Source organism: Myotis daubentonii, chromosome 3 (assembly GCF_963259705.1).
Source record: "Myotis daubentonii chromosome 3, mMyoDau2.1, whole genome shotgun sequence".
Lineage (NCBI taxonomy): Eukaryota > Metazoa > Chordata > Mammalia > Chiroptera > Vespertilionidae > Myotis > Myotis daubentonii.
The window spans coordinates 56,903,086-56,925,100 of record NC_081842.1 but is presented as its reverse complement, the minus strand read 5'-3'; the positions used below and the strand labels follow the sequence as shown (position 1 = coordinate 56,925,100).

Sequence of the window (22,015 nt, the reverse complement as noted above, 5' to 3'; positions counted from 1 at the left end):
TGGAGGGGTCTGTCCACGTCATAATTCCCAGAGGTTTTATTTGGTTCATCTCTGAATGGGTCGTGGACAGGATATAAAAATTTTCTGTCTCCTTTTTTTTTAAAAAAAGTTTTTAATTTATTTTTAGAGAGAGTGGAAGGAGAGAGAGAGAGAGAGAGAGAGAGAGAGAGAGAGAGAGAGAGAGAGAGAGACATCGAGAGAGACACATCTATCAGCTACCTCCTGTGCTACCTACTGGGGATTGAGCCTGCAACCCTGGGCATGTGCCCTGACTGGGAATTGAACCTGGGACCTGTTGGTCCATGGGATGATGCTCAATCCACTGAGCTCTATTTTTATTTGTCTTCTTCTAATCTCTCCTTCCTGGCAAAGGGAACTCAAGTGAGTGTTTGCATATATTTATTTATTTTTCTGAATAGTGACTTCCAAATATTTAATTCTGGCATCTCTCTCCAACCCATCTTGTGCACCTGGGCCTTTTAAAGTCTAATTCGGGGGTCAGCAAACTATAGCCTGTAGGCCTACCACCTGTTTTTTTTTTTTGTAAATAAACTTTTATTGGAATGCAGCCATGTGAATGTGTTTAGGCAGTGCATTCATTTCCTTTTGCTACTATAACAAATTGCCAGAAACTGGATGGCTTACAATAACAGAAATTTATTTATTTTTTCACAGTTATGGAGGCCAGAAGTCCAAAAGCCGTTTACTGGGCTGAAATCAGGGTATCGGCAGGGCTATGCTACCTCCAGAGCTCGAGGGGAGAGTTTTGTTTCTTGCCTCCTCAGCTCTGGTGGCTGTCAGCATTCTTTGGCTTGTGGCTGCATCATTCCCATTTCTGTCTCCATGTTCACAGTGCCTTCTGCAATTCTGTCTATGTCAGACCTCCCTCTGCCTCCCAGTGAGGAAACCTGTGATTGCATTTAGGGCCCACTCTGATAACCCAGGATAATCTTCCCATCGCAGGTTTCTTAACTTAATCACATCTGCAAAGATTCTTTTTCCAAATAAGGTAACATTCACAGTCCCCAGGGATTAGGGCCTGTTATGTCTGGGGACAAGTCTAGTGAGAAATAGTTCCAGCAGAGATAGATGGCCATAAGCCTAACATATTTACTATCTGGCCCTTTAAGAAAAAGTATGGCGATTCTTGATGTAATTGAAGCCAAACTCTAAGGTGCACCAGCACCACTCTGTGCCAGTTCTAGGGCTTCATGCATGCCTCCTGGATCAGCATCTCTGGCACGGTTGGGGGATGGCAAAGTGAAGAGCCCAGGATCACATTTAAAGAAACCTGCTCAAGTGCTTAAGCCTTGTGGACTGACTTGGCTTCTGGATGGATGATCCTGGTCATCTACAAGGAGTGGCAACAGAATCACAGGGAAAGAGCCAGCGCTGTCCCACCTTGCAGGGATTCCCTGCACAGGCAGTGCTGGCCTGGCTGACGGGTCGCTGCCAGAAGGGAGGGAAGGATGGGAGGGGGAGGGTAACCAAGCAGCAGGTGTCTCCCACCTGACCAGAGGGAAGAAGCAAGTCCAGTGATTCAGAGTGTCCGGGTGGGAGGTGAGGACAGAGTATGAGATGCGAGTATGGAAGCCTTTGCAAGCTACTATGTGCATTCCGTATTACTATGATTAGTATTACTATTACTACTAGGATTTCATTATTGTTGTTGCTGTTAGAGGAGCATTACCAGGAAGCTGCCTGTCCCATCAGTGTTAGGTGCTTGTCTGTCTGTTGGGTAGTGAGCCCCTGTCCCTGAAGCTGTTGAGTGAAACACAGGCTGATCCCTTGGCAGAATCACTGTCAGCGATTTTAGTCAGAGTGGAGACGGGGGTAAGACAACCTCTAAAGCCTTTGCAAACTTGCATCTGAGTGCTTGCTGAGCACGAGGGAAGACCTTGAGTAGAAGTCCTAGAGGCCACTGGGCAGTACTTGCCTCTAATTTCTGCTGCTGCCCATCATCTGGCCTCCCAGGACATGGCCCACAACCCTCTGGGGAGCCCGATTGGATCTTTTCCTCTTCTTTATGGCCTGAGCCTATTCAACCTGATGTCCTCCTCGCCCCCTGGGTATCCTCCTAGTCCTCCCATTCTCTCATGCCTGGTGCTTCCTCTACCTGGAGTGCCTTCCCCATACCTTCTTCTAGTCCAGGGGTGGGCAAACTTTTTGACTTGAGGGCCACAATGGGTTCTTAAACTGGACCGGAGGGCTGGAACAAAAGCATGGATGGAGTGTTTGTGTGAACTAATATAAATTCAAAGTAAACATCATTACATAAAAGGGTACGGTCTTTTTTTTTTTTAGTTTTATTCATTTCAAATGGGCCGGATCCGGCCCGCTGGCCGTAGTTTGCCCACAGCTGTTCTAGTCTGATCCTCTCTTCTTCTTTCCAAGTCATTTCCCACTTTGCCTCCTCCAGGAGGCCTTCCTGGCTTTAATGCATAGTCTTTGAGCCCCATTTTGTTCCACATCAGTTCGGGGTATATGAATGTGGACCTGGTACACTTTGACATGCAACTCTTGCTTGATTATTCATGGTTTATTTTTCTCCTGTAATTCACCTGGACCTCTGGGGCAGGGCCCAGCCAGCCCTAGAGAAGAGCTGCCCAAGTATTGGGAGTTGTCCTAAAAGAGCACCCATAAGCAAGGTGCCAGGAAGGCAGCTAGTCAGGCGTGAGGCAGGTAGATGCTTCCCAGAGCAGGACCAAGGCTCTGTACAGCTCACACCCATGTGCCCATGTCGGTCAAGCACCTGAGGTAAGTCTTAGTCATGCCCCTGGGCTTAGGGACCATTGTCCTTCCGTGCCTGGGAAGGATGCTAGGAGCCCCAGGGAGATGACTGCCTGCATCTAAAAAAAAAAAAACAAATAAAAAAGCTCCTTGTATCCTGAGTTTTTAGAAGACAAAACACAAAATAAGACAAATTAAAAAAACCCAGAATTAGATAACGCAGGGCAACAGTTGTATTTCTTTCTGAGTAGAAAGGACTGCAGGCAGGCGGTGAGCAGAGAAACAAAACTGTTGATTGTGCCCGCCCTCCCATGCTGTGCCCCCGGCAGGGCCAGGGTACAGGAACGCAGTGCTGCCATGGGAACACACATTTAGAATAATCCAGTGCAGCCCAGCAGCTTCTGCATGTGGGCGTGTGCACGTGTGTGACGGGATCGGGGACTGCCTCATGGAGCCTTTTTGTCCCAGCCAGGCCCCATCCTGTTCCGTCATTCACAGCCTCCCCCTTGGCCCTCTCTCTGGCTTCCTTTGTGTGTTATGCCTCCCACTCACCGTACCTACTATCCCTTTTATCCAGCCTTCTTGTGCAGGGTCCATTGCACCCCTGTTATCTTCCTGTGCGCTCACACTCTCCTCTTGGCCACCTCCCGATGTCCCTCTCTGCCGTGGTTCCCAGGGAACCTGTGCTGCTGTGGCAGTCTTTTGTGCTCTAGGGCTGTCTCTCTCAAAATGTGTTCCATGGAACAACAGTGATTCTCAAAAGAGAAAACGGGATTCTACACTAGGATAAGTTTGGGAAATACTGCATAATGCAGCCCCCCTCTTAGAAACCTGCCATGCTTATTAAAGCACACATCCATGGAGCACATGAGAACATTTCCCACACTGCAGAACAACCTCCTCCCCTTACAGTTATTACGATGTCCATGAGCATCTTGCGGAATTAAAGTTATTGGACCAAACTTTAGTATGATTCTTTAGATGTACTTTTCTTGCCTTCCCCTAAAACTACCCTGATCTGCTTGCCCTGAGTGGAGCCTGATCCCACCGCCCCCCACCCCCCCACCCCTCCCCCCACCCCCCGCCTCTGAGAAAAACATAAGCACCATTCCCCTCTGCTTGGGCCAGGGAAGCCTTAACTTTCCCTGCTCCCGCCCCGCCTCCTCCGCAGCTCTGACTGGCCCTGCCTCAGTGGAAGGGGGTCAGTGCCGTCTCTAGAACATCAGAGAAACCCTTCCCTCTTTATTCTCTACATTCCTATCCTGCAGCTTCTATCGCCAAAGCCTGGCACAAGTAGACAGACAGCAGGTACTTGATAAGCCAGGGAACAGTGCTTTGGAAGTTCCTGCCACCATCTCCATCACCTTTTTGAAACGTGGCCACTTTTGCCTGCCACCCTCTAGGGCCCACTGCCCTAATGCACACTGACTTCAGGAGGGGTTCTCATTTTTCATCCCTGCCTTCCCTGTCTGTAACTTTAGCACCCATGCCAGTTATCGATCGAATTCTATAGCTTTGTGGTTGCTTAGCTTCCTTGGCAGCAAAGCCCTCCACCTCCCTACCATGGCCATGTACATCCAAGACCTTGACCCTTCGCATATCTGCCTGTGGCCTTCACCTCTTCCCTGGGAGCTCATAATCCAGCAGGATGTTTTCTACCCTCAGTGATCCCTGCTCCACTCACTCTAGTCATTGGCTCCACTCTGCCTTGGCTCATGTTAGAGCCTGGCATGGGCACCATGGCCAGACCTTTCAGCAGAGCCCTCACTACACCTCCATACCCTGCCACCTTCCCTTAAGCCTATATCACACTCAGTCTTCATTCTCTGGAACACTTGCCAACCGTGGCCCATTCCACCTCTCTCCCCACACCTCAAGCCTCCCTGACCCTTGGCAGGTGATCTTATCTCCTATTTCACTTAAAGAACTGTGTTCTTCATGCAGGCTAAACCCCTCCCTCCCTATACTTTCCTGTTTCCTCCTCCCTCTTTGCATTCTATTCACCTGCTGCAGGAGCCCCAGCCCCCCTGGTACCTGCTCTGAGTGAGACCTTGCTCCATCCCTTATCCCACTCTTGCCAGCATAGTGATTCTCTTCCTCTGGGCTTATTCCTCCTCTTCTTCCTATAATCTTGGAAGGTCCTCTTCTTTCTGAAAAATATCTGGCTTGATCCTGCTGCCCCCTCCTGACTCCTTATCTATGCTTCCTGAAGGGAGGGGATTGCACTGCCTCAGGCTTTCTCCCCTCACTCCCCTCCCCTGCCATCTGGACCCTTTCCCAGCCATGATTTTGTGAAACTTCTGTCTCTAAGGACAGAACTGGCTCTGGCTCGGGAGGACACTGCCAACAGCCCTCCAAACTGCTTAGTTAGCCTTTGCCAACCAGGCTAGCCTTGGCTCCCTTGTTCCCATGGCTCTTCTCTTAAGCTGTCCATGGCAGTCAGGAAGGAAGGCAACAGTTGCCGTTAAAAGCACCACCTGAGTGAAAGCCCTTTGAGTGAGGTTGAAGCTGGAGGGGAAGGTGGAGCGTGTGGGGACCTCCTGGCTCTCAGAAAACCTCCCATTAAGTCCTTCTGCTTCCTTTTCTTTACCTGGAAGGCAGCTGGGAGCTGGGGACTCTTCCAAGGCAGATGAGCTGAGGGTGGTTATTTGTACAAAGAACCAGGGTGTGCGATATGGAAGGTCTGGAGCTGGGGGCCTGGATTCAGCTCTGGTATCTCTACACAGGTCTGCCCTGGTGTGGGGCAGGGGGAGGGGGCAGTGCTGAGGTAGTTTTTCGTCAGAGCAAGTTTCTCAATGGCCCTGATCTTATGTGATCCTTTTCTCCTTGCAGCCTCCTTATCTCCTCTGTTCTGGAATGGGTTGGGGTTCGTTTGTCGAGCCTCCCCTCTGCCTGTGTGACTTCAGGACCCCACAGTCACAGGGAAACATTCATGTACTCACACTTGGGCTCTACCTTTGCCTGCCAGAGATCCTTTTTCCAAGGGTCAAGCTTTCAGCTTTTTTCCCTGGGGACAGGAGGAGGGGCATGGGCATGCCCACCTTCCCTCCTTCTTACATTAGATTCCCTGTGGGCCCAGCTCTGGAGGGTGTGAGAGGCTGCCTGACAAGCATGTGGGTGGGGGTCTGTGATCAGGGCGCAGAGGTTTTCTTTGTGTGATAGTCGGTACCTGTGAAGTCATGGTTGCTGCACCCTAGCTTTGTCCTCATCTAGCTCTCCTGAGAAACTTGGCCCTGCTTCCTAATCATACCACCCCTTAATGAATTTAAAATTTTTAAATAAACTTTAAAATCATAGAGTAAATAGTGAGTAGGAAGCTTGGAAAAGAAAGGAAAGAAAAGGCAATCATGTCAAATCCCAGCCTTCTAATAACAGCAATGCTCATCATTTCAGTGTACTCCTTCCAGCTTTCTAAAAAACGTGATATTTAGAAAGCATTTGTAATCGTAGTGTGTACAGTGCATATGTAGCGATTAAGACCTTGAGGATCCTTGTTTCTATAAAGGAGGGACAGGTGGCACCCCAGGCAGGCAGGCGGGGCGGATCCTGGACTGTGTAGAAAACAATGTCTTTTCTATGAATCTACATCCTCCCAGCAGTGCTGCCCGCTGGATGCTTCAGGGGCTCTCACCACGGCAGTCAGTTAATCCCGACACTCCCACCTCACAGAGCCCTGTGAGGCGAAGTACATTGGAGCTTAAATTTCCAAAGACTGTCAAGGGCTTGCTTTCTCAATAAGAATAGTTACACCGCCTTCACTATTATTTCGCATTTGTAGAGAGCTTTATTTCTCAAAGTGCTTTCCCAATGCCCTCATCCGTCCTTACGGCAGCCCTGTAACCTGGTCATTTTTATTTTCATCTGCATTTTGCCGGTGAGGCATCAGAGGAGTCAAAAGACTCGCCCAAGGTCACCCATGTTACCGCGGCCAAATCCCACGCCCCTGTCCGAGGCGACCAGGTTTCTGTGGGCACCGTGCTCCCGCCTGTGTGATCCAGCACGCAGCCGGAACTCTTCCCTCTGCAGCACGCTCCCTGGCTGGTTTTCTCATACTCACCCCTCTCCCTCCCTGCAGGGGGCCGGGATAAACGTGGCGGACCCATCCTGACCTTCCCTGCCCGCAGCAATCATGACAGAATAAGACAGGAAGACCTTCGGAAACTCGTGACCTATTTGGCCAGCGTGCCAAGGTAAGGTGAAAGGGCATGTCCTGCAGGGGACGGTGGAGGGCATCTGGGCTGATGCAAGGGAATTGGAATGAGCCTCCATCCCTGGCAGAGGCCAGGGGTGTTTCTGCCCTCGTAGTGGATTCTAATTATTCTTGGAACATCATCAGCCATTGTCCGTCTCCTTCCCGTCAGTCCCATTGTTACTTCTGGGATTCCTGTGAGTGGAGTGGGAGCTGGAAGAGAGATCTGCGGGCAGAGGCGAAGGTCCCAGGCTCAGAGGACCAGGACTGTGCCTGGAACCGGGGAGGGAGCGTGGCCTGGGGAGGTTGAGCCGGGGGCCCTGCTGTTTACTTTGGGGAAATGGGAACTCTGACGGATTACACTCTGGCTTGTGTATTGGATTGTTTTTAAAACCTGTGGCTTGTGAATATGTTTTTGGCTTTTGGAGTTTGGGTCAAATAACTCCACTTGTATCACTTAAGAGGCAGCCTTCCGCTCAATCTAGGGGTCATACGTTTTCAAGGGAGGTAATAGCGCCACCAAGGGGGATTGGTGCTGGGGGCAGCAAAAAGCTTGCTCCTTTATGCATTAAGCACAGCTCTACATACAGCATGTAAACAGATATATCCTATATTTGAATTATTAATATTTCATTGGGTGGATGATTAAGGAAAAAAGCATAGAAAGTTTTATTGGGGGGGTAAGGACAATGATAATAAAATAAACAGATTGAGAAACCCTGGTTTCTGAGTGTTTCTAGGTGGTGCTGGCCGTAGAGGTTGGTGGAGGGACACATGCCAAGAGCATGGTATCAACACTAATAAAAGAGAAAAATGGTAATTGGCGGCGTATGACGATACCCTTTTCATTGGCTAATCAGGGCTATATGCAAATTAACTGCCAACTAAGATTGGCAGTTAACTGTCAACAAGATGGCGGTGAATTTGCATATGTAGGCACAATGCAGGGAGGCGAAAGGGAAAGCAGGAAGAAGCCCCCTGCCACTGACAGTGATCAGAAACCCAGAGGGGAGCTAAGAGCTGGGGGGCAGGGCAAAGGCGGCCCTGGGGCCGCCTTTGCCCTGCCCCCCAGCCATGATCGGAGAATCAGGTGCCTTTTCCGCCCTGGCCAGTGATAGCAGGAAGTAGGGGTGGAGCCAGCGATGGGAGCTGGGCACGGTCGAAGCTGGCAGTCCCAGGAGCTAGGGGCCCCTTGCCTGGGCCTAAAGCGAAGCCCACGATCGTGGGACCGCTGCCACTGCAGGTCCCCACTGCCCGGGCCGGACGCCTAGGCCAGAGGCGTCAGGCCTGGGCAAGGGGCCAATCCTGTGATTGGAGGGTGATGAGGGTCAACGCCTGAGGGCTCCCAGTATGTGACAGGGGGCAGGCTGAGCTGAGGGACACTCCCCCCCCCACACACACACCCAGTGCACGAATTTCGTGCACCGGGCCCCTAGTATGTATATATGTGTAGTGGTCCATGTCTTTTAAGGAGGGAGAGGAGAAGTCTCTGCCTAATGAGAGAGCCATAGAATGTGAGAGCCAGAAGAGCCCCGGGAGTAATCCAGGCGAATGTGTGCTGTGGTCTGCTTAGGAAGCAGGGTCGAGATGGGAGAAAGTTGCGTATGGGTGTCAGTGGCAGAGCTGGGCCCAGGACTAGGTCCTCCTGACTGGTGCCCCAGGGCTCTCTGCACCCTCACAGAGATGAGAACTCTGTTCTCTGTCTCCTAGTGGGGCTGGAGCCTGGCCAGTGTTTGTGTGGCAAATAAGAATTAGTGCCCAGGGCTTTCAGAGTCTTCATCTTGTGTCTGCATTTTATAGGAGAATTAGTCAGTTACAGAGAGGAGCTATATATTCAGCACTGCCTTTGCTGGACAGCCCTGGCTACTTCTTGAACATGCTGATTAAGTTCTTGAAGCAGGTGTCAGGCGAGGCAAGCACTACATTTGAAAGAGCCGTAGGGGAGGCAGATGTAAAGGGACTGGTAGATGGTGATGGGCAGGTGGTAAAGGGGATTTTAAGAGCAGTCATCAAATGCTTGGAAGGATGTTGAATAGAATGGGGAGCCCCGAAGAGCTCCAAGAAGAAGGCAGTGAACAAATAGACATCGAATAGTGTCTACTTTTTTCCTTTATGATAGTCACTGGAGACTAGAAAAATGACGAAAGGCCTTATGCTCCAACAAAAAGAATTTGGATAATATTCAAAGAAAAACTTCTAAACTTTGTATGTAAGACTTTGAGCTGAAGAACAGAATATGAGACTTCTTTTGTACAGGTCTTTATTCAGAAGTATTCTTGTCTGCCTTGGGTAAGGAGATAGGCTAAATAACCCGTGATTGATCTAGGTAATTTAGCCATCTAGGGGCTAAGCAGTCTTAAAAGCACCTTTCCCTGGTACACGAACAGGCATAAAACCAGGTATTTTCTAAATCAATTTACAGGAAAAGTTTTCATGGGGACCCATAATGGACTCTCAGTTCTTTTAGAGCCAGAAGAAATTGGGATCCCTGGGGACATGAAGGTTTCATCATTTTCCTTTTTGGTATGTTTATCACATCTCTGCAGCTAATGCATGCTCATCTTTTCTGTAGAATAGAAAGTGAGGGACTTGGAAGAACACTTTTATTCATTCTGACTTGTTAAGTAGAGATGGGATATAATAGATTGGAAGCAATTAAAAAGGCAAAGACTTCCGCTGGGTGAAGGGGAATGAAACTCAAGAGGGGCTGAGAGGAAGGTCATGAAAAAGGAGAAACAGCATATTACCACAGAAGGAATATGCTAGATGCAGGCTCTTTGCTTCCCTGAGCGTGGTCACAAGCACGGCACCCTGGGCTCCTGAGAACAGAGAAAGTTCTCCTAGGTTCTGGCAGGTGGGAGGCAGGAGTCCTGTTGCCACTTTCGGTGGGAAGAACTGTTCTGGGATGCTTGCTGCCTCTCTCCCGGGGGCTTGTGCTCACCTGGAGTGTGAGTACCTGGCAGGCTGCAGAGTTTACCAACTGGTCATGCCCACCCTGCCACTTCCTCACTCTGTTGGCTCCAAGTTCACATATGAGGACCGTTGGAAACAAAACCTAGAACAGAACTGTTTCAGAGACAGTGAGGCTAGGGAGGGAAACTGAAGAATGGAGCATGTCAGATAGTGTTTGCCACCCTCCTCCTCAGCCGTGGCTTTGGGAAAGAAGGGAAACTGTGAAAATGAAAAGCTAGATTAGGTGGATGATGCTGATGGAAGAAATGCTCTATTCTGGGCCACGGACCAGGAGACTGAAAGAACAGGCTCCTGTGATAGTGGAGGGTGCCCTACAGACTGGTATGACTGTCTAGGCAACGTTTGACATGCATTTATTCATTCTTTATTTAGAGTCTTTATATGCCAGGCAGCTTGAGGATTCATGGTGAGAAGGAAGAGATATTTGAGAAAGTTAGGGAAAACCTGGGAATTTCCCTACCCAGTACAGACCAGTCACCATAAAGGGCAGTGTAATATATGAGTTGGTAGCATCGGAGATGAACAGGCCAGCAGAAAACAAGCAAATAAGGACTAGGAAGTAGTGAAAGAGGATCCTGGAATCTAAGGAACCATTTATCTTTACTACTACTACTACTACTACTACTACTACTACTACTACTGGAGGCCTGGTGCACAAATTCATGCACTGGTGGGGTCCAGCCGGCCTGCCCAATGGCAGTCATCAGGGGTGGGCCAGCTGGGGTGAGAGTCCATGGGCAGTTTGCCGGCAGCCCCACCCCGATCGGGGCCCCAGTGCCCGCTGGTGGGTGGGGTCCAGTGGGGCAAGGGACCACAGGCATTCTGGTTGTTTTGCCATTCAGTCTATTTGTATATTGTCCTTTTATTACATAGGATTATTATTTTATCCATAACCATTTATCCCCTCGATGCCCTCTTCCACCACCACCCATCCCACCCCCCTGCAATCACAACACTGTTGTCCATGTCCATGAGTTATCTATTTTTTTGTTTTGTTTTGCTCAATCCCTCTATCTACCAATACCCCTATCCCCACAAGAGCTATCTGCCTGCTCTCTATTTGTGAGTCTGTCTCTATTTTGTTTGGTAGTTCAGTTTGGAACCATTTATCTTGATGGTCAATTCTGGGCACCATTCTAGAATAGATGATTAAACAGATGGTGGTGATAATTTAGAAATGAATGGGAAGAAACAGTCGCACTGTGCTCTGTGAAAGCCAGGCCATACCGGGACCGCTGCATCCAACTCTGCAGCACTGGGCTCTGCCAGCCCTATTTTATGAACTGTGACCAGTTAGAGAGTATTGTCAAGGGAACAGCACATTGAGAGATTGCAAACTGCGTCTCTGTAGTTGAAGGATTGAAGGACGTTTTCTGGAAGGAGTGAAAAATGGAAGAAAAGTGATTCCCGGCTTCAGGTAGCAGGAGAGCTGCCCCCAGGATCAGGGAGTAGGCGCAGTGTCTGCAGCCTGAATGGGTAGACAGACGTTAGAGATCAGGACTGAAGGGAAGGAAGAACCTGACCATGTGGGAGCTGTCCAGCAGCCTTGCCGCTGCCTCTGGAGAAAGTGAGCTTCCTGCCACCAGAGACTGGACGACCTTCTGTGAGGGATGCTGCAGAAGGAGTTCCTCCGTGGGGCTGGAGGCTGGGTTCCCAGGAAGCTTTCCTTCCTGGAACTGTGTGTTTCTATAATACTGAGAAACAACAACAAAAAAACATAAAATCTAGGACCTCAAAACAGAATATTACTACCCCGCCAGCATACACTCCCTTTCTCAGGCTCCCTAAATAAGTAAAGCCTAGAATTTCACTTCAGATCTTGTCTGCATCTTAAATCCTAAGAGAATTGCTTTCTAGTCTCTTTGGACTCCGGGTGGGAATTTTGGGACATGATCTGGGACCATCCCAGATCATCCTGGCTGTGACAGTTTGGAACAATCCTAGTTACTCTTTTGGGATCCATCATAGCCAGAGATGAGTTCTTTCCAACTTCCCTTTCTTATTCCTGATAAGTTTGAGCATATACCTTCTGGGTCTTCTCCAAACTTTCTATCATTTTGTGCTGAGGAATTATAGAATATCAGGGTAGGAAGCCTTAACAGTCTTTTTTTTAAATTTTTTTTCTTAAAAATACATTTTTATTAATTTCAGAGAGTAAGGGAGAGGGAGAGAGAGATAGAAACATCAATGATGAGAAAGGCGCATCAATTGGCTGCCTTTTGCATGCTTTCTACTGGGGATCGAGCCCACAATCCAGGCATGTGCCCTGCCTGGGAATCCAATAGTGACCTCCTGGTTCATAGGTCGCTCAACCACTGAGACACACTGGCCAGGCACCTTAAAAATCTTCTAATTAAATTTCCTAACAACTCTTTTTACTCAATTCAACAAATATTTATTGAGTGCCTATGATAAGCCAGGGCCTGGATAAGAATCGTGAGTTTTCCTGTTATCTTCTCTGACTGTCATCAATCCTATGCTTATCTAGCTTTTTTGTTTTTCTGGCCTGCTATCTGCTTGCAGTTACTTGTACATGAAAGGAGTGGAGAGGAAATACTCAGATACAAGCAGCTGATGAGTGTCCCTAGAAACAGAGATAGGATAGAAAATCTAGCCCGAGAGTGAATAATTGCCCAGGCAGACCTCACAGTGTGGGTAGGCTACCCACAATGATTTTTGGAGTTGGCTATATGCTTGAGATAGGATTTTCTAAGTATCAAGTAAAGAAATCCTGGGTCATTTTATTGAATTGAATTCCTCCTTTTCATCATCATTGTTATCCTGCTTTGTCATGATCATCTCCCTGCTGCTCCTAAGGGCACCACCAGTTGTTAGTAACTTGATGTATCTGCCACTTCAGTCTGTTCTTAGCAGTGCGGCTGAGATGCTAAAGTGTTCCGAAAGGAATGCAGGTGTCAGATTGGTGAGGAAAGATGACAAGAAATTAAGATGGGACGTTCTGCAATGCCAGTCAAACTAAGGTGCCAATATGCACAGCTTATTATTTGATAACGTTTGCTCTTGTTCTACTGATTTCAGTTAGAGATAGATTGGGCTTATAGTCAGCACTATCTTTGTGCAGCATCACCAGAAAAATAGAAATAAGCAGAGAGCCAGAAAGACAGTTCAAAGATGAGGAGGTAAAAACCGCAAGGGTTTCCTCCCACTATATTCAGCATGAAAGAGCCCAAGCTATCCGCACTGTCATCACTGAATGTGTGTTGTTCTAAGGGCTTATTGAGATTTGTTGTTGGCGTCCTGACCTTAAAGGAGGATGTGGGGAGTAATGATGGAAAGTCCAGAAACAGGACCAATGAGAGCATTGGCCTAAAACATACCTTATTTATTTATTATTTTTCAATCCTCACCCAAGGATATTTTTTCATTGATTTTCAGAGAGAGTGGAAAGGAAGGGGTAGGGGGAGAGAGACAGGGAGGGAATGGGAGGGAGAGAAGGAGGGGAAGAGAGAGAAACATCAATGTGAAAGACACACATTGATTGGTTACCTCCCACATGTGGGCAACAGATTGAACCTGCAACCCAGGTATGTGCCCTTGACCAGAATCCAACCCGCAACTCTTTGGTGTAGGCCAAAGCTCTAACCACTGAACTTCTGGGCTAGGGCTAAAAAATTGTACTTCTTAATATCCATTTTTATTTATTTTGTTGCTTATGTATAGAGGGCTTATCATTTCTATTACAGTTCCCACATTCTATACAAATTTCTGAGTAATATCAGTTACCTCCCTATTGTTGGCTGTGCAGAAAACAAGCCCTAAAGAGCAAATAGTGTTCTACTCTGCTGCTAAGGAACACACAATCATAATAACTACTGTTACTAGTGGTCATCTTCATCGGTGCCATACACACCCTCCCAGCTAAAGGAAAAGAGGCATCGTAGAATGGCATGACATGGGGGTTCAGGTCACAGCTCCACTCCTTCTCTGTCAGGGAATACATCGCTATTCAGCTTGGGTAATCTCAGAGAGTTTAATGAAGGGACAGTCTACAGCAAACATGTCAAACTTGCGGCCAGTGGGCCTCATGCCTGCTGGCTGTGAGTTTAACATGCTTCGTCTGCAGCAATGCATCAGGGAACAGGGAATTCAACAAGGTTTAGATTTCCAAGTTATCCCACATCTTGAAACAGCAGAGAGGGGAGGCAGGACTACTTCTGGGTCTGAAGGAACAATAATGTGAGGAGCGGTGCCTAGAATCTGGAGAGAGAGCTGACAGCAGCTGTGGCCTTTGGTGGAGAGGTACCAGCCACTCGGGCGATTCCATGATGAGGACAAGGGAAGCTGATACTCTTACTTCACTGTCCTCCTATTCTCTGACCTCCCGTTATTGTTTGTCATTGACCGAATGCAACTGAATCCAAGTGACAGGGTTCCTGTGAGTCAGCCTCCCAGGGCATCACAGAGGGGAGAAGATGGAGAATGGATTTGGAGGGGCAAATGGAAGGTCTCTGGCACAGGGTGAGACCTTAGGCATATTACTCAGCACTTCTTAGTCCAGCATTCTGACTTTAATTTGGAAAAAGAATGTGCATCTCACAAGTGTGTTGTTAAGAAATTATCTAGCAATCTCTCTGTAGCACCCAGGCACTCAGTACTTCTCAGACTGCTTCTGAAGGAGCTTAATAATAATAATAATAATAATAATAATAATAATCTACACTAATAAAAGAGAAACATGGTAATTGGCGTACGACTGCTACCCTTTTCATTGGCTGATCAGCGAGATATGCAAATTAACTGTTAGCCAAGATGGCAGCCGGCAGCCAGGCAGCTTGAAACTAACATGAGGCTTGCTTGCCTCAGTGACGGAGGATCGTTGGAGGAAACCAACGTTCCCCGCCTGCGGCTGCAGGCCTCTGAGCGGGCAGTTTAAGAAACATTGTAACAAATACCGCCGGACTTCAGCCAGCAGATTCGCAACATTGTAAGCAAAGGCCACAGAAACCTACTTTCAGCCGCGGAGGCCTAAGAGCTGGAGCCAAGCCTCAAGGTAAAGCTGGCCCAGAATAAAAAAAGAAAAGAAAAAAAGGAACGGTTGGGAACTTCAGTCACTCCCAGCCTGAAAACAGCCCTCAGCCCCTCACCCAGACTGGCCAGGCACCCCAGTGGGGACCCCCACCCTGATCCAGGACACCCTTCAGGGCAAACCAGCCGGCTCCACCCATGCACCAGGCCTCTATCCTATATAGTAAAAGGGTAATATGCCTCCCGGCACCAGGATCAACGTGACGGGGGGCAGCGCCCAAACCCCCTGATCGCCCTGCGGCTCTGTGTGTGACAGGGGGCGGGGCCCCAACCCCCTGAGCAGCCCTGCTCTGTGCCTAATAGGGGGGAGCTCCCCAACCCTCCCCCCCCCACGGGCCCTGTTCTGTGTGTGATGGGGTAGAGCCATAACCTCCCCATTGGCCCTGCCCTGAGTGTGAGAGTGGCGGCACCCCAACCCCCTGATTGGCCCTGCTCTGTGGGTGATAGAGGGTGGTGCCCCAACCCCCTGATGGGCCCTGCTCTGTGTGTGATGGGGGCAGCACCCCAACCCCCTGATGGGCCCTGCTCTGTGCGTGACAGGGGGTGGTGCCGCAACCTCCCCATCGATCCTGCCTTGAGTGTGACAGGGGATGGTACCCCAACCCCCCAATTGGCCCTACCCTGAGCATGACTGAGGGTGGCATCACAACCTCCCAATCTGCCCTGCTCTGTGCATGACGAGGCAGCGCCCCAACTCCCCAATCGGCACTGTTCTGAGCCTGACCAGGGGCTGCACCTAGAGATTGGGCCTGCCCTCTGCCACCCGGGAGCAGGCCTAAGCCAGCAGGTCGTTATCTCCTGAGGGGTCCCAGACTTCGAGAGGGCACAGGCCGGGCTAAGGGACCCCCCTTCCCCCGAGTGCACAAATTTTTGTGCACCGGGCCTCTAGTAATAATAATAATAATAATAATAATAATAATAATAATAAGTATATACACACACATATATAGTAATGTTTGCTGTATATGAAGAAACAGATGTATATGTAAGTTATGAAATATAACACTAAAATGAACACCTGAGACCCCACCCTCCAACTTCGTGAGCAGAATATCCCCACTGCTCTTGAAGCTACCTGGGACTTCTCCCCACCTTGATCCTCTTTCCATCCCCCAAAATATCCACTATTCTGAGTTTTGTGCCTACCCTTATTTTATTTTTTGGTATAGTTTATCACATGTTTTCATAAAAATATATTGTTTAGTTTTGCTTGTTTTTGAGCTTTATAAAAATGGTGTCATGTCATGTAGTTTTCAGTGAGCCACTTTTTAAAATTATTGCAACAACATGGATGAATCTTTACACATAATTTTGAATGGGAAAAAACGCACTTAATGCTTCCTACTCCTGGAACTGATCTAGCAAGTCATGATTATTATCTTTAATTGACCTCATTGAGCTTTGATAAGTATTTTACATGCATTAACTTAATTCTCACAGCCCTTTGAGGTGGGTATTATTATTCCCATTTTACATATGAGGAAACTAGGCTCGGGGAGGTTGGGTAACTTATCTATGCACACACAGCCACCAGTAATTTGGAGCCAGGTGGTCTAGTACCAGAACCGGAGCTTTTATGTGATGAGGAGGTCAGAGTGAAGGAGGCAATAGTAATGGAGTGCAGGGGATAGATTTGGGGAGAGTAGGAAGGTAGATTCTGATGGATGGGCTAAGGATTGGATTGGAACAGGACAACGAAAGAGGGTGGTAAGGAGATGAGGGGTCAGACACATGTAATGATGGTGGGCAGTGGCTACCTGTGCATCAAACCTTCTTTCTCTAAGGTTCTCTCAGCACTCTAAGTGGGAAGGTTGATGCAGGTGGGAAATGCAGGTGGCGATTGTCTCACACCTGGGTTTCCTCTGGCCAAGGCAGTGATGATGAGTGTGCATGTGCAGGACAATGGAGGAGGTGTGGGAAACCCCAGACTTCCTCCCCCAGGTGTTTGTGTTCAGCTTTATACAAGTAAACACTGCTCATTTATGTTCATCTGCAGCTGATAGTCAAGTATGCTTTACTGACCAGATTACATCAAGAGATGTTGTGAAAAAGCAAAAGCACTTAAGACCATGGAAACTATTTAAAGAGATGAGTAATGGACCGTCAGTAGCAGGGGCCCTGAATTCAAAGCCTGGATTAGAGGTACTAGTGGGGTCTCCACTGTATACCAGGGATGGCCATCTTGTTCAGTTTCCTTCAGTCTGGATGTTTCTTTCACTCAGTCGCCTGCCTGGTTCTATCTCCTGCACAGCTCTGACGTCAGAAGCATAATTGTGGCATTAGTTAGCCTCCAGCTGACCCACATTTGGAAGTTGGTCCGCTGCCCTGACCATGCCACTGCTGGACCAGACAGGGCTGTGCCAGCACAGTCTGGATGGGGCTGAGGGTTGAGGGGCTCATGGAAATCCTATGAAACCAACTGTGTGGGGGGTTGAAGGAGAGCCAGCTGCGATGTTTCAAATGCAGAGATAAGCATTTGTGATTCCCTGGAGAACAATAACCTAGACAATGAGAGGCAGAAACCATGTGGTCATGAAGTAACAATGAGAAGCAGCCTGGTAATTCCAGGAACCAGTAAATGACTTAGGTGATAAATCAAGGGCCCAGCATTGGACATACGGATTCCTGATGGAGAGGGGTTATTGTTTTCCTTCACACATGTCTTCAGTGTGACCCTTAGGAGGGAGTGGAACTGTGGACTAGTAGAGGAGGAGTTTGAGGAAAACTAAGGACCCTTGGAAATTATGTAGGGGATTGCACCCTAGAAAGAATGAACCCCAGAATCCCCTGTGGGAGGAAAGCTGTGCTTGCTGACAAATTTGCTCACTTGTAAAAGACATGAATCTATTCTCAAACACAGTGGTAGTGAGGATTACATGACAAACATATCCAGCTCAGGACTTGGCACACAGAAGGGGCCAGTGGCAAATGGCAGTTTCTTTCCCTTGCCTTGTCTGTCACTTGTCTCATTGTCCTTAGCACTGCTTTGTCAAACTCAGGTTTAGGGTGATGGTTCAGGTTAGGATTAGCATCTGTAGGAATAATAGTAATAGCAGCAAGCTCAGTAACACCTAGTAGGCTTGTAATAAATACTGAATGAATGAATGAATATATATATACCTAGTGATGTGATAAAATCTTGATTTCTTTTAGTAACTAGAAAAGTATTTCTTTATTATAGAAAACTAGAGGCCCAGTGCATGACATTTGTGCACAGGAGGGGGGGGTGTCCCTCAGCCCAGCCTGCGCCCTCTCGCAATCAGGGACACCTCGGGTAGGGTCCCTAGGCCTGGCTGGCTATCAGCTGGAAGCTGGCCCCGCCCCACCACCACCACTGCTTGCCATCTGTGGGGCACTGTCCCCCCTCCCCTGCCACAGGTCGCCTCCCTCTACTGGGTGACAGGTGTGGGGTGCGATTGCTTGGCTGGCCTGGGCCTCCCTCTGCTGGGTGATCATGGAGTGCCCCCTGCCCTCCACCTCCCCCCACATCAATCATCCCGGTGGCCTAGGCCTCCCTCTGTGGGGCGATCGTGGGGTGATGGTGGGATCCCCCTGACCAATCGCATCGCACCCACCTTGGCTGGCCTGGCGCCAGCACGTGTCATAGTGTGGTCGTCTGGAAGGTCGTCAGGACAGTCATTCTGCTGTTCGGTCATTTGGTCTATTTGCATTTTATGCTTTTATTATTATAGATAAGTGCAGAAGAATATTAAGAATTTTAAAAATGCTTGTAACTAGCATCTAGAGATATAGTTAAATATGTTGACATATTTCCTTCATCTCTTTAGAGCTTTTTACTTTTCCCCCTCTCTGATTATTTTATTGAAAACTTTTCTAAAAAGATAAGAAATTATTCTTACCAGCAATTAATTCTTGTTCAGATAAATTAATCATGACCACCCATGACAAGCCCAGTACATTGCTTTACGAGGAACTAACCCTGTTTATTCAAAGACAGCCTAACACCTGGGATTCTGATTTGTTTTTCATTGTAAAATTTAAAAGTGTATGTTTATCCCTTTCTGATACAATACATAGTATATTTACATTGTGGAAAGTTTGTTAAATTATACACCCATAAAGTTTAATCACATGCATACACATATAATTGCTTTCATTATTAAACATTTATTATATATTCTTTATTTGTGTTTTTTTAATTGTTGACTCTATTACAGATGTCTCCCTTTTCCCCCCAACCTTTGCCTCCCTCCACCTGCCCCCACCCCCTCTAGGGCTTCGCCACATTATTGTCTGTGTCCATGGGCTGCATATATGCATATGTATCCTTTGGTCGGTCTCTGCTCATCCTTCCCACTCTCATCCCTCTGAGATCTGTCTGTCTGTTCCATGCATCCATGCCTCTGGTCCTGTTTTGTTCGTCAGTTTATTTTGTTCTTTAGATTCCACATATAAGTGAGATCATGTGATATTTGTCTTTCTCTTTCTGACTTGGTTATTTCCCTTAGCATAATACTATCCATTATTTAAAAAAAATTCTTAAAAACAGTTCTATGAGGCAGGTATTGACTTGCTTTGGGACCATCAGTATTCTCTCTGACCCTTGCTTTTCTATTCTGAAAATGGGGCTCATAGCAAGTAGAAAGTGGTGAAGCCAGGATTTGATCCGACGGTCTCTAACACCAAATCTCATTTGTGGAGTCATGCTATGTTGGTGATGTAGAGGCACCTTTGTTGATGCTCTAGTGCAATGGTTCTCAACCTTCCTAATGCCGCGACCCTTTAATACAGTTCCTCATTTGTGGTGACCCCCAACCATAAAATTATTTTTGTTGCTACTTCATAACTGTAATTTTGCTACTGTTATGAATCGTAATGTAAATATCTGATATGCAGGATGTATTGTCATTGTCACAAATTGAACATAATTAAAGCATAGTGATTAATCACAAAACAATATGTAATTATATATTCAATATGTATTTTTTCCGATGGTCTTAGGTGACCCCTGTGAAAGGGTCATTCGACCCCCAAAGGGGTCGCGACCCATAGGTTGAGAACCACTGCTCTAGTGCCTTTGTTATCCTTGATTTTAAAAAATACTTAATTAAAATAAAATTTTATTTTGTATTATGCCTTTTTCCTGGCATAAGAAGCATCTCTTTTGCAAGCCAGTGAAAGATTTTTACATCTCTTTAATTGCTACCTGATTGTTACTCAACCATTCTCCTATTAATGAACTTTTAGGGTCTTTCCAACTTCTTATATTATAAGTAACATCATAAAGGGCATCTTTAAGCATGAATATTTGTGTGGACTGATTTTTGAAAATCATGTTGTGGTTTTGAGTTCTTTTTTCCTTTTTGATAGGTTAGGGAGGTGAACATATTTTTCAGGTCAAGGTGTCTTTGAATTAAACCATATCTTTATCCTGAACCAATTTCCCAAAGCTGGACTCTTAAAGACATTTGACTCACCCTCTTTTCTATGCCTATGTGTGTTTTCATTTAATTTTTAACACCCAAATGATATTTTTAAAACATCTGAAATGTGGGCAATCTCATATCATCTATATGTGCAGAAACAAATGAGCAGGTCGTCCTAGAGAGCAGAAAGTCTAAACATATTTAACGATTGGCTTTGGATGTGCTCTACAAATTAGAATAGCAATTTCACCTTGTAAATTGGTTTTAGCTAATCATGAAACGATTTTGCCTTCTCCATGTACTTGCTGGCTCCTAATGGGCAAAGGATTGGAAAGCAAAAAACAAGCTCATATGGGGGTTTGTCTCCCATCACATAGTTCGTTAGAGCTCCTGTAGGCTTGTCTTTATCCTCCACCCGATCAGAAGTTTGGGGAAGCTGTGAATATGCATCTTGGACACTGTAGTATCCCCAGGGCCTTACAATAATATGTGGCATTTGATGGGCATTCAGGAAATTGTGTTAAACGGAAGCAAACAAGTGTGAAAACTCACCATTGATAATCAGGCAAATAAATACTTGGAAAATGACCCATCTCATTTGGAATTATCATAGACTAGAAGACCTTTGAACCCATTTTCCAGGTATCCTAAGGGAGCACTTTTCAGAACCATGAGACTTCTGGGCAGTGGCTCTCCCTGATGTGGCTCATGAGGTCAGGATGACAGCCTTTGACTGACAGGCTGAAATGAGTTCAGTCACACTTTTAGGTCACGCTCTTCTGTACATGAATTCTTAGGTGCACTCTGGGAGGGTGCAGCTCAGTCTGATGCGGGGGAAGTCTTCACCTTGGAAAAACGAAAGCTGTTTATTTCTCAGGGGCCGTAAGGTGACTATGCAATGCATGCAGAACAGGTCATCGAGCCCTTCACCTGCTAGGAGGGGACACTCAGCGACCTCTTGCTACCCGGTAGCATCACTCTGCTATAATTGACGTTGTTGGCCTCTCTTCACTTTTCCCACTTTGCTCTTCATCCCCTGCACTCCTGGCAGGGACAGGTTCCAGAATCCAGGCTTGACATAGAGAATATGGTGGGAAAATATTAGATGGAATAGCTGCCCTTGCGAATCTGTGTCTGGATAAATGGTTCCTTTTGTCCCCAGCTCACAAGGTGGATCCCAGGACAGAACAGGAAGGGGCTTGAGAAAATAAAATCAGCTCAGTGTTGCTGTGGACAGCACCCCCAATGCCAGGAAGTGGCAAGCTCGCTTATGAGAAACACGTCTTAGAGAAATGGGCACCGTTTTCTCTAGAGTCCATCAGGGTAAACTATAGTCCAGCGTCGATTCAGCGAAGAGCTTAGAATGAAGTGCTGGCACTAAAGCCTTGCTCTCAATACCCTGCAGTTCCAAAGTTCCAGAACCTTCTCTGTGTCAGGCAGTGCTGCCAGGTGGAGGCTTTTGAAAGGCTGGGTCGGATTCACAGATGGGTGTTAGTCCTTATTGCTCTCAGATCATCTCTCCTTAGATCTCTTCAGATTTTGACATCACTGGCTCCTGGGTGTGTGCCTGCCCCCAGGCCTCCTGGCTCTTGCTCTGGGGCTATTGGGCTCTGATTATCATTAATAATTAATCTATACAGCACCTTTTACAAGCCTGCAAGTGCCCTCTGCAGCCAGTGCCAGTGTGGAC

At 47.3% G+C, this 22,015-nt stretch overlaps 1 protein-coding gene across 19 annotated transcripts in view; it reads left to right on the top strand.

The window, feature by feature from the left end:
• The window catches only part of KALRN (kalirin RhoGEF kinase), a 646,808-nt gene that overhangs the window by 195,577 nt on the left and 429,216 nt on the right, over positions 1-22,015 (top strand). For all 19 annotated transcript variants that reach the window (XM_059687615.1, XM_059687614.1, XM_059687613.1 and 16 more), the window contains exon 3: positions 6,806-6,920. In XM_059687615.1, coding sequence (XP_059543598.1) covers positions 6,806-6,920 — 115 coding nt within the window. The remainder of the gene's footprint in view (positions 1-6,805; positions 6,921-22,015) is intronic.